Below are 13,480 nucleotides of genomic sequence, written 5' to 3' on the forward strand. Positions count from 1 at the left end.
GAGACAGACAGAGAGAGAGAGAGGGAGAGACAGAGAGAGACACTGGTGACATGGGACCCCAGCTGCAGTTACAACTCTGCTGGATGTGCACAAACACGGAGAGGCTGCCCCTTTTTTTTGTTTTTTCTTTTTTTTGATCAGTGCAATCCCTACTCCGTCATCATCGCCTCCATCTCTAACCTCCACCTGCTGTAGGTTTATGAATCCCAGTGGGCTCCATCACTGCAGGCTGTCTCTCCGTCTCTCTCTGTCCGTCTGTGTGTCTGTCTTTCTGGGGGGAACCGATGCAATTTGCAGCCACAGGGAGAATGAGAGAAAGAAAGAGAAAGAGAGAGAGAGAGAGAGAGAAAGAAATCAAGATTCAGGGCTTCCCTCCTGCTGCTTAGTACCAGATGGTCAAATGCACATCTCCCTCCAGCCTTATGTTGGACCTTCAGCTACCCGGCTACCATACTCTTCAGTCGGATCTGAGACACACTAAGACACAAGCAACCCATTCATAATTAATTTGCAGTTTATACAGGCAGAATTATATTATTAAATTGTCTCATCCACCCATTTTTTCCCCCTGCAACCGCCATAGACACACCCCCTCACTACTTTGTGCTGGAAAAGCACCGACATGTCTCTGATTCTGAGGATAAATGAGCAAATTATTGGTATGTGACATGGTTGTAATTTAATCTAATCAGACGACTCTTTTGAGATAGCATCATGATCTTCGAATTAGGGGATTTCTGTTTGGTTTTGCTCAAATGACTGACTTTTGTCACCAGAGACAAACATAAATTACAGAGGGGCCCTCTGCTTTTTATTTTCCTGTATCAGCTTCGGTCTGATTCATTGATTAGTTGTTTTATTCAATAAAATGTCAGTGGACAATGTCCGTCGCAAGTTCTCCGAGTTCGATTTGACATCTCCAGATTTTGCTTTTTTTTTTTGACTAACAGTCCGAAGCAGAAACGGTTTAAAACCGTTTAATCTCTGCCATGTCAAAAAATGTGCGAAGAATAGGAACCTAGGAAGCAGCTCTTAGGCTCTAGGAAGGATAAAGTTCCCGGGGCCAAAGGTGACACCTCCAAATTGCGTAATTTTTCTGATCAATAGCCCCAAATCCAAAGATATATTTAATATACAATTACCATAAAAAGAAAAGAGAAGAGCAGCAAACTCTCACATCTGAGAGGCTGAAGCCAGCAGATGTTCAGTATTGTTGGTTGATACATGATTTTAATTGTCAGTTCATTGGTTCCCAACCTTTTGGCTCGTGACCCCTGCAAATGAAGCAATGTTTACTTGTTATGACCTTAGCGTGGATGCTGACTATGATCGGTCCAACCAGAGAGTCCTTTTTCCCTCTCGGATTGTTTCATCGGGGGGAATTTTTTGGAGGCCCGATGAGGTGAGAAGGTACATCTGCCACAGAGCAGCAGAAAATGTGAGAAAAAGTTGTGGAGGATTATGGCGCTTGAAAACATGCTGTAAAATCCTTGACTGGATCCTCCGTCCTCCCTCTGTCTCTCTGTCTCTCTGTCTGTCTGTCTAGCCCAGGAGCCGCTGATGGTTCACTCTCCCTGCAGCGCTGTGGCATGCACAAAGCGTCCAATCAAAAATGAAGGAAGAGGACAGAGAGAAACAGAGAGGGAGATTTCTTATTTACGCAGCTGTTATCTTAATGATGTTAACAGTGATGTAGCTGTAAATATTGATCAGTCTGTGTGTGTGTGTGTGTGTGTGTTTGTGTAAGATGGTTGTATGACTACACGTGATCACATCATTCCAATAAGAGCCAGAGACTCCAATCTGACTGTTTTCTATTCTTTCGCTTCTCATCTATCTTATCTTACACTTTTACCCCGTGCACACACTTTTCTTTCTTTTTCAGTCTCTCTCTCTCTCTTTCTCTTTCACAAGGGTTGCCCTTTTTGTCCCCCGCTATCATTTAAGTCAACTCTCTCCCTGCGATTTTAAAGGGAGGAACCGCTCACTCGTCGTCATCCTCTACTTGCTATCTGCACTTTCAGTAACTGGTGTAACAAATCTGCTTTAGATATTCATACGTCATTTATGAGAGCAAGATAAAGAAATGTGACCCAGACGGGAAAAACTAAGGGAAGATCAGGTGTCAAGTTGAGGAGGAAGGCATAAAGTAATGTTGAATAACCAAATTAAAGGACTGGTTTAATATTTTGGTAAATATAGCTATTTGCTTTCTTGCTGAGAGTTAGATGAGGAGATCACTACCATGCTAACCCGTCTGTGTGCTGATGCTGCACTGACACCATATCCACAAAATGGGAAGAACGGGAAAAGCTCCTGTTATTAGCAGTTTGTTTTCGGTTTGTCGACGCTCTCTGTGTTTCTTTTCAGAAGGAGTTAGATTTCGTCACAGTCAAAAAATTCTCTCGGGTGCTTGTACCTACAGGTTGAACAATACGACGTCAAGGTGACATAAGCATGGAGCAGGAGCTGGGCGGCGATTAGCTTAGCTTAGCTTTAGCATAAAGACCGATTCCCACTACCAACACCTTCAAAGCTCACTAGTTCACACCTCGACACCTTGTTTGTTTACAGGGAGTAACATTAGCTAGTTGTTTCCCTCTGCTTCCGGTCTTTACGCTAAGCTAGGCTAATTACGTCCTGGCCCTAGCTCCGTATTTAGCGTACAGAAAAGTAAGGGAACAAGCGTATTTGCCAAAAATGTCAAACTATTCCCTTAAAGTTGGAAGATGAGGGTTGGCGGGCGTTGCTTCGTATTCTGCTACCATTCAGATTCTGTGACCCAATTAAAAAACTGTAGCTACGCTGCAACCGGAAATGTTTTGATCACCGTCGCGTGTGGTATTTTGATAGCTGTGTTTGTGCATACACAGAGATGGCGCCTCGAATATTGATTTGGCCGTGAAAGCAGAAACCGGCGGCCATATGACGTGGTCACAGCGTAAGCGTGGAGCCGGAGCCAGGAGGCGACAGCTAGTCTGTCCAGGCTCAGACGGATTCAGAGGCAGATGGCGGGGATTTCAGAAACTGGGTTCCAGTAGTGTACGGGTCTTCCTGCAAAGCACTAACACCTGACCTCTCAACATTTCTTTAACCTATTTCAGTCTGTTTCCTGTAGATGAATCTTATCGCAGAATCTGACGGGTTCCAGATTTCGGTGTAAGGCTGGCTCTGGATGCATGCTGCAAATTCCCACGTGTAGACCAAGTGTGTTTTCTGCTCAGCTAGCTCTACGTTGTGGAGTTTGTCGGGCAGAGCTGAGCATTATGTTTGTCTGTTGAGCATGGCTGTCAGTGACACTCCCGTCAGCGGCTGTTAGAGCGCAGGAATGCTGCTCTGGAATGACACGAAGACTTTCACTGGCAGTTGCGACCGTTACTCTGCAAAATGTCTGGTTTTCTCTTCCCCTATCTCTTTCTCTTTTCTCTGTTGCTTGGATCATTTTTTCACAGCTCCCTCTAGATCTCCGTCAAAGTCTTCTTCTTTCTGTTTTACTGTATGTCACTCCTGCCCCTTTTTCCTCTTCTTTTGTTTCATATCACACACACACACACACACACACACACACACAGATTCAAACACACATACCCAGGCTGAGCTGTGGGAACAGACCGTGTGCATGTAAATCCCGGTTGTGAGTTATAAATCGGGCCGGTCAAGCTTCCAGCGTCTCTGCGCGGTCTGATTCAGCCGTTGCACGCTGTCACAGGAAGAGGCAGGAGCCAAGAGCCCTGCATGGATATGTGTGTACAAGTGTGTGTATGTGTTTGTGTGTATGTGTTTGTAAAATTTGTTGCGCTCTCGCTTACTAATGTGCATTTTTGTGTACTGTATATAAGTCAGCTAGTTTGTATATTAGTTTATACTAGTTAGAATATTATTATATTAGTTGATTCAGTGGTGAAAAGAAAAATTTATCGACAACAAATCCTCAAATGTTGAGGATTTGCTACTTTTCTCTATTTTATATGATTGTAGATAGAATATTTTTGAGTTTTGGACTTCCAGCTAAGTAAAACCAACAATCTAAAGATGCCACTTTGGGCTCTGGGAGCTTTAACAGGCAATTTTTCACAATTTTGTGACATAGTGTAGATTACATGATAAGTTGATTGATAAAATACAATAGATGGGCTAATTAAAAATTAAAATAACCGCCCCCGGTGGGTCATTAATGAAAACAGTTGTCATTTGAAGCTGTGAGCACAGTTGCTGTACATCCGAGTGTGCGCGCATGTTTGTTTGTACCACTGAAGAAAAGAAAGTGAAAATGCCTCGGCGACAGTCTCATCACACGCTCTCTCTCTCACACCGCCTCTCCAGTGTTTCTGCTGGTAGTCTCTCTTTCTTCAAAGTTCTCGCCTTGCCCTCACAGAGCCGTAATGACACGGTGGGGCCGTGAAGCTCCCCTTCTGGCTCTATTTAAAGAACCGCCAGAAGCAGTGGCACTGAATCACTGTCAGCATATAGAAAACACACCGACATCAGGACAGGAGGACGCGACCATACACTTGGGAACCGCAGTGGATTCTACGAAGGCTTTCACCTCGTCCTAGCAGCGTTGCCATGGAGACGGGGATTCAGGAAGTGGGGCTTTGCCAGCGGTCTAGCCAGGGGCCAGCAGCGGGAGGGGGAGGATATTTGGCAGCAGTAGTGCAGATGGAAATCCCAGCCGTTGTGTTGGACTCACACATCGTACACAGAAACATTCCCACCCTGTGACCACCACTCCAGGTCACTCCACAGTTTAGTCTGCTGCAGCCTCGGGGGGGAGTAAAGCCAGATCTGCTGTCAGGCTCTCTTTGGCAGGTAGCAAAAGTTTGTCAGTATTAGCCTTCACGGTTTAGGGCCTAAGCTGGTTGTTTGTTGAGGGGAGTTTCTCAGAAGCTGGACTGACCGTTTTGTGTCATAACTGTTAGTCGATGTGGTTAATAATGGTTAGACACAGACTGGGTGACCGTCCGGTTGATTTAGGGGCTTTTATTCTGAAAGACTCTGTATCTGTTTTGAGGAAACAAAACTCAGACCTCATCTGTAAATATTTAAAGATAATATATTATCCAAGACTTATTCAAATGCTCAGAAATGTTTCAATTTTCACTATGAAAACTTTATGATTTCTTAGTCATTTTTACGTCCATGCCAGAGATCCAACTTCCTAATTTTACCATGCAGCAGTCCTGAGCCCGTAGCGTACTTCTAATGTTAAATATTGGTCTTAATCTTCTAACCTTCATCACAACCATCAACCTTTGTGCTCCAGAAAAAATGGTGTTTAGCGTTATAGTCCTTTGTTTTGTTTTTTTGGCACAGTAGGAGAAGCACAGGTGTAAATAATGAAATGAATCATGGCTGACTGTCATGTTCAGTTTCAGGGTCCTGATGCTGTTTCCTGCTGTCTCACTGTCACAACGTCATGACACAGTGGGACACTTGAACATAACAGAGACATCGCTGATGTTATCAGTAACAGCTGTGCTTTCATTACTATGACACGTCAAAGTGTCTGCTGCGGAAAAGGCCTGTTTTTGAGAAACGGACCTTCCGCGATACATCAGGCTGCGTTGGAAATCGTCTCCTCAGCCGGCTGAAAATTACTTTTTGTTTGATGGGGGATGCCACTGTTTTTTTCCAAGTTTTTGCTCCTTCCTGCTAATAATTATTTATAGATAACTGCTTATTATTTTTGAATCCATGCTGCAGAGTTTCAGGTTTTTGAATGTAGGCTATGTTTTGCACCTTCCAGACAGGCGTTGGTTTCATTTAAATGGGATTCAAACATCAGTTATGAGACTCTTGAAACTTATTTGAGTTGTATAATCTAACACACTGATCTTATGTGCATTATTTTTAGTTGTCACGTTATTAAGTTACGTTGTGATTGCGGTGAGTTATGTTATCATTGTGTGGCAGTTGCAGATTGATTGGAAAAGTTGGCACTGCATTGTCTCGTAACGACGATGTAACTGTAAAATTAATGCAGACAACATGTTCATTTGAGCTTAAAGGTTCGGTCTTGACACCGGGAACAGCAGTTTGATTAACAATCCCCATGTAAGTTCCAGTTACTCGCTTTTCCTGGAGGTTGCAGCCACATCACGTGGCCCTCACCAGGGGATGGAGTTTGCACGGTTGCTACGGAGATGGTTTAGTTGCTGTGGATGGTTTCATTTGTGTTAAGTTGTATTAGGCGTTTGCTTTGTCAGATTACACAGCTCAAGTTTCGGGCCTGATTTACAAAATAGTCAGCAGTAATACAAAGTTTTTGTGATTCTTAGCAGAGCATGAAAAATCGCAGGTATGGTTTTCCAAAGCTACTTTCACACCCGAATGACAGATAAAATGTTAATGTGGACTTTACGGTGGACCGTGTTCACGATAGGAACATCAGTTCTCGAAGAAATTTTGGCTTTGCTGGACGCTATTCAGTGCAGAACGAAAGGAAAACGGGGCACGCGGCTGGATTCAAACTCACGATTCGATGCGCGCGCGGCAGGCGCTCACTGGCCTGAGCTGCTGGGATGCCCCGTGGCGCCGTAGCATACGAGCGAGTAAAAGCCAATTCATTCTCTCCGGACGGTGGTGTGCTGAGGTTGGACGTGTTGATGTATCGATGCTGTGATGGACAGATCAGAGCATCAGGTCCACACACACACACACACACACACACACACACACACACACACACACACACACACACACACCCACACCTCTGTTTAGTGTGTGCTATAACTCGTTTTTCTTCGTCGTAATAAACAGATATTGAGTCAATTAGCCTTAATGCTAATAAAGAGTGTAAAGATGGATGAGAAACCGAGAGAGAGAAAAAAAGAAGGGGAAGAGAGAGAGGACAGATGGAAAGTGGGATAAAGAAAGAGAGGAAAGCTCTCTCTTGTCTTAGTGGCATATTGACTCCGTTTAAGAGTAGAAACACTAAAAGGCTTTGAAATCTCATCTCCCTCTCTCTTTTCTCTGTCTCAGCCATGTACAATCGCTTTTAAGGAATCCCTTGTTTTCCGTTCCTCCATCGTAGCGCAGAGCTGTCTTTCTGTCTTTCATCACACTTGGCATCATCCATGCCAACAGTTAATCAGCTCAGAGGAGGACACGTTGTGTCTAAACCTCACAGTGAAGATATGCTGAGCTCGCTAAGCTGCTGTTTCACATTTTCAATTTTAGGCCTCGTCGTGTGTGTTTTCACGGTGTTTGTGTTTCTCCAAGCAAAGCAGATGTTGCCGATAACCTGTCTATACATGGTCCCACAAGGACATTAGACCTCAGCTCATGTCTGTTCTCTCAAACGTTTCAGAGTCAATTTCCGTTTTGACAGAAACGGCTGGAGGTGACATTAAGTGAGGGGCGGGTTGCAGCCTGGACAGGTCTATCCCAGGGCTGACGTATAAAGACAACCACTCACACTCATATTTAAAGGCAATTTATAGTCACCGATGGACCTGCATGTCTTTGGACATGCCGGTGGAAAACCCACACAGGCCGGGGGGGGCCTTTGACGACATGCAAAGGCCCTGGCCCCGTTCGAACCCAGACCCTTTCTTGCTTCTTGCTGTGAGGTGACAGTGCTGACCACTGCACCACTGTGCCGCCCTTGCACATTATTTAAAATAGATATATATTGTAAGATATATCTACTGTAAATCAAAAACTATAACTAGGAATTTAAGGACCTTATCTTAATACTATACACGTGGCTCTCTGTGATTCTGATTAATTGACTGTGGTAATGGGAAACTATAGAAGTCAGGAATATAAGTAAGGAATAATTATAACATAATATATGTGTATGTCATGGCTAAGGTTTGTTTGACCCTTTCATTTACATCTCAAAGTTACTTCACACACCTCCGGGCCTCCAAGCAGGCCTCAGTCATCTGCATCATCATCCTCGCTGTCACACGCTCTCTTCTTCTTTCGTCTTTAGTTTCTGCCGTCAGTGTAGATCTGCAGCCCCCTGAACCCTTGTAAGGACAACGATGACTAACACAACCCAGTTGTTTCTCTCCTCCTTTTCCGCTTCCCGATCCCTGCGTTTATTACCGTTGCGCTGTTACGTTGACGGTTTGCATCATTCATGACCCCCTGAGTGATCACACAGCAAGCCAGCGATGAATTATACAGTGTCTCCACTTTGTCTAAAACTTCTTCTTCTCTCTTTCCCCACAATTCTTCTGCTCCCTCCTTTTGACCTGGTTTCCCTCCCCTCCTCCACTGCTCTGCATCGCTCTCTCCTCCTTCCATCCTTCCTTCCTTCCTCTCTGTCCCTTCCTCTTCCTCCCTGCAGCCCTAAAGTGAGATGGAGTCTTCAGACGATGATACTCTGAGTGAGCGCTCCTGCGTCAGCGAGCCGTCCTTCCGTAGCGAGCGTTCAGGGGGGTCATTGTCGCCGTGTCCGTCAGGGCTCGTGGGGCCACCAGGGGACACTTTGCCATGGAACCTGTCCAAACATGAGAGGAGGAAGCGGAAGAGCCAGGACTCAGTGCTGGACCCGGCGGAGAGGGCGGTGGTTCGTGTCGCAGGTAAGAGGGAAACCGTCTCACCCTTGAAATACGTCTTAGAGTCGGGAATATTCCTGCGGCTGCTCAGTGTCAAAAGGTAGAAGACTGTGGTTGTTTTGGAAAGTTTCCTGTGGTGAATGTGTGTACAAGTATGGAAGTGAAGCCGGATGTTTCTGTATGCCCAGTGGAAAATGGAGATACAAAATGACTTGGCAGTCTATCAGAGAATTTATATTCTTGCTAAATTCCAATCTAAATGGTCACCAACGCCGACAGGAGCCAAGCAAAATAGCTTGTGTGAACTCTCAGAAATTTTGCTCAGTGACTCTAAACCCACAGTACCGGCGTCAATGTACCTTCACCCACTGGTAAAATCCACTGCATCGCGACCTCGCAGAGAATTACAGTGGTGAGAGGTGAGGGCCAGTGCATCTGCAGCTCTGAGGTGCAAAAACTGACCTTGGACCTTCATTGTGCAAAAGACTTTTAACAGGCTGGGTCGACCTGATGCCATTCGTCTTTTTTATCATTAAATGCCTTGGCAAAAACCTTTTGTCTTGTACTGATCCACAGCGACTTCGTGCGTCCGTTTCACTCTCGTCCGCATGCTGACATTTTCTTGGCCGCTCAGGTTTTGTTTGCGGCTTCCCTCTAGCTGTCATTAAAGGCCCACATACGGCATGAGACACCACAGTCTCCTGAAAAATCCGCAGTCGGTAAATGTCACAGAGACGGGAGAAAAATCTGGTTATGGCAGTAAAACGTTGTTGGGATCTACAGTATGCTATTCTGAGTATTATCTTGAAACACTTAAACGTGTTAATCGCTGTTACCGAGGTTTTTGTTAATGGCTGCGGTGAGTAAATGTCAACACGGGGGGCGAAAAGCCAGTTTTCCTTTTTCTGCTTTCTGCATCCAGGGTTCACGCTGAAAGATGAGATGAGATTTTTTTAAATGTCATGCAAATGTTTATGTTTAGTTGTTCATATAGCACATGCATTTGCGTTAGAGTTGTTGTGTAAAAACTATAATTGTAATAAGCTAAGAGGTTAAAATTGAGGTGGTCTTACTGTCTCCATCCTTACACGCAGAAGTCAAAGGTCCAGGTTAGGAGCCAATCTTTACGAGTCAACACCTCGCATGATGAGACTCCGGCAGCAGGCTCATAGCTTTCCCTCCTCTATTTACATTTTCGAGGCTTTTATTGCATAAATGGCATGTCCACCGATCAATATCCTGTCCTCCAGCTTTGTCAGCGTACAGCTGCGCACCTGACCAAGAGGGGCTCACAGCGGACTCCACGCTGGAATAAGCCCAAACTCTCAGAGCTGACAAAGCAGTGTTAGCGTAAAGCAACAGCACTCCTGCAGTTTATATGGTGGTCAGAAATGACTTGAAAATATCTTATTGTATCACGGCAGATATCAAAAAGTTATGCTCATTATATAAAACCAATAGTAACCAAAGCATTGCCTTTTGGGTAAAGAGTGAGGGGATAAGAAGTTAGACTTTCCCTGTACCGTTTGCTCATGGTTGCTGTTCCTCTGATATCTCTGGTTGTATTAGATTGCATTAACAAGATAGTCGCACCGATGTGATACAGCGTCTCGATTTGTCAGATACTTAATTCACAGGATAAGTAAAAGAAAAACACTCCTATCCGTTTATTTTGTCGGCAGTTGCTCGATTGCGAAAACATAATATATGACGACATATATATAGATGCGGTGATATAATATTACATATGCTGAGACAGAATATTTTATCCACAAGGCCCACACCTGTTACAGAGTACAAAAAATATTGGAATCAGCCACAAAACTCTTCCTGTCTGACAGTTGTAAGTTTTTATTTTCTACTGAAATCCTATTTACGCCTTTTTTTTTTATGTGAGAAGCAAACTATTACAAACTTGCAGTGGTGCTATAATACCACCAATGTTGTAAATGCCAGCTCTGTGGAAAGTAATGTGGGACAGGGTGTTGAGGTAGAGAGGCGATGACGGGACAGTAAAAGTCTACTTTATAGACGTGGAAAGAGCATGTCGGTCAGGACGGGGTGAAGGCTTCATGTCATTGCCCAGATCATGGTGAGGGAGGGAGTTCTCTGTGTGTGTTGTGTTTGTATCAGTATATCCATGCTCATATAGTGTATGTGTAAAAAGAAAATCAGTGATATTCACATGTTTTTCCTGCACTTTAAGGACTTCCAGTTGGCAGCCGCTTCCTGGCCTACAGCATTAATGTTTTAGAGTCTCTAAGCTTCTGGATCTGTAAGCAAGAGAAGACTGTGTGGCTTTTCTGAGATATCTGGCTTTATAACCATCTCCATTTATGGCTGGTTTAAGATGGGCTTTCGGTTGAGTCTCGTCTTTCCTCAATCTGCCTGTAAATGTTTGGAGGGAAGATTTGGCGTTTCATGGAGCCAAGGGAGCTGCAGCAACAGGATTTTGTTTTTGTCCATGCTCAATTCAGCTGGATTAAATTGAGTTTCAGAGCAGAATTTCAGCGAGGAACCGGCGTAATTGTGTATAAGTGTGTATCTGGTCGCTTTTGGGTTAATATGAAGAAATCACACGCATCTGTATGGACATAAGTTGATATCTCCAGGCCAGAAAGCTGTTCCATGATGGTTGAAAGTGAAATAAGTCAAATTATATATCAGACGGTGCTGATATAAGGACAAAGACTTTGTGTGTGTGTGTGTGTGCTAGACTGAGTAAAATGTGTGTTCAAGTGAAGATGAGAGACAGAGAGAGTAAGGGGAATTTGCGGAGGAGAATGCACATGAGTGTTACAGTATGCGTGTGTATTTCTGGGACTGCGCATGTGTGTTTGTCACATGCAGAAACATTTACACATGCCCCGAGTTTAATCTAATTATAGACTAAAAGAAAGCGATGAAAAGGCTTAAAAAATCTGTTGGAATTCTACATGAAGTAAAAAATGCAAACCGAGCTGAAAACGTGCAGAGAAAATGATAATAAAAAAAAAAAATTCGAAGAAACTGAAAAGTAAAAATGACAGATAAAATAAAAATAAAATGAAATAAAAATCCTCGTGCTCAGCCTTTTAAGTTACTGCAGAACTATAGGTTGGACATTTAAAAAAATAGTGCCCAAAGCTGAAATCAAACAGTCTAATGTTATAAAATGACTAATACTTGCTTAAAAATTGCTTCTGCAAGCAAAATTAAGTAGTGAGAGATGGAAAATGGAAAAAAGATGGCTAGAGACGAACTTAACTGAAATCAGCTTTCTATCCAACATCACCAGCATGTGAAGAGGACGGCCTGAAAAAAAACAGGAGCCTTTTCGTCACGATTTACGTGGGGAAGACTAATTGCAGCCAGATCTGAGCAGAGATCTGGAATCAGTCGTCATACCGGAGTCAAAGAGGGTCGGCGTCACTTTTATCTCCTGTGGTCATCTTTTTCATCGGAGATCATCGCAACAACGTACAGTAACGTCTCAGCACAAAATTGTTTCAACATTGGCTCCACATTCATCATTACTGTCATGACCCAGGTTGGCCCCTCTAAGCAGGCAAGATAAATAAAGACACGTCTTTTTAGAGCAGAAGCGCCGAAGCAAAATGTGCAGTTTTAGCCGTAGTGAAGAATATGAACAACATCTAATTTTGTGGAGTTGCACACACACACACACACACACCTTTCAAATTTTGAGGCCAGGTTTTTCTCAGTGACTCCGTCTGTTGTCGCTGCTGGCAGATGTGAGGAGGTTAAAATAAACGATCTCGTGATAAGTTTTTTAATGAAGGCTCTGTGAGGCAAAGGGCCGAAACCTTCCACTCCTCTTTTCCAATGTATTTTGGAAGAACGTGGCATGTAGTGGAAATTCACAGCTCTGCTGCCGTTTGGGCGCCAAGGGTTTGTGTGAGAGAATATGTGTGCGGTTGCAAGTGAGGGTTATGCGGAAAAACAGTTCTGAAAAGGGTAAAGAAAAAAATAAACCATTTAAACATTATTAACTACAGTTATTAAAGAGCCAGTTAGACGGGGAGGTTTCCTGGCCGCACCTTTGGGCTGAGTCAGCGAGTCAGACTTGTTTGTGTGGAGATCATTCGGTTCTGAAGGCAGCAGGTAGCGGCCGAATTGATGTTGATTGTTGGCGCTGTCACAAACCTCCCAGGGGGTTTGAACGCAGACGACAGCCTGCAACACTGTGTGAAATCTCCTCTCCAGCCGCAAACGCTTCCAAAAGCTGCCGATTTGTAGAACCAATTCTATTAAGTCTGTGTCAGGACTCATTATGAAACAGGTCTTCAAAATAACATGGATGGGAAACGCAACGAGGGCAACAAGCCCCTCTTATAAACTGATTCATCACTTCCAGGTCAACAAGTTGCACAGCTCGTCTTCGGTACGCCGTGTTTCACTCCCCAAATGTTTTTGAGTTTAATGGAGGGATCGGATCTAAAGCCATTTTTGGGGTAACTCGGGCGAAATGAAACTAGTTGGAGCTCTCCAGGAATGCTAACAGATGAATGCTGTGTTTTCAAAAATATCTAAAAATAACCTTCGAAGAGTATATACATTGTGATGTAGTACTTGTACTCCTCTCGTAATTTCATAGGACTGATTGTATTTAAGGAAACCAGAGAAAACCCCACACACCACCCTAAGACAGGACGTTAGAAAATGTTTGGGTAATATGACGCGGTAAATTGAATGTTTAGCTTTACTGGAGCTGAACTGGAGCTTACACTGGTCTGCACCGCGCTGTGTGCTCTCAGAATCGCAGCCCTGTCACAACTTGAAACGAAGCCCTTTTCTCTGGTGACCGAAGACGGACTTTGCACATTTTTGCATCCTCTGTATCGAGACATATTAAACAAACTTCAACGGCACTTAGGAAGGTGTTTATGCAGATGATTCTAATCTTCTACTGTCTCCTTTCTCTTTCCCTGACTAGCTACAGTCACCCTAGGCGCTCTGTAATAGTGACG

General features: G+C 43.9%; 1 protein-coding gene across 2 annotated transcripts in view; it reads left to right on the forward strand.

Annotated features, from left to right (window-relative positions):
* macf1a (microtubule actin crosslinking factor 1a) overlaps positions 1-13,480 on the forward strand; it is a 241,766-nt gene that overhangs the window by 812 nt on the left and 227,474 nt on the right. For both annotated transcript variants that reach the window (XM_040121367.1, XM_040121374.1), the window contains one exon: positions 8,300-8,534. In XM_040121367.1, coding sequence (XP_039977301.1) covers positions 8,312-8,534 — 223 coding nt within the window. In that variant the 5' untranslated portion in view covers positions 8,300-8,311. Of the gene's footprint in view, positions 1-8,299; positions 8,535-13,480 lie in introns of those variants that run through there.

The sequence above is a fragment of the Xiphias gladius genome, chromosome 24 (assembly GCF_016859285.1).
Source record: "Xiphias gladius isolate SHS-SW01 ecotype Sanya breed wild chromosome 24, ASM1685928v1, whole genome shotgun sequence".
NCBI classification, from domain to species: Eukaryota; Metazoa; Chordata; class Actinopteri; order Istiophoriformes; family Xiphiidae; genus Xiphias; species Xiphias gladius.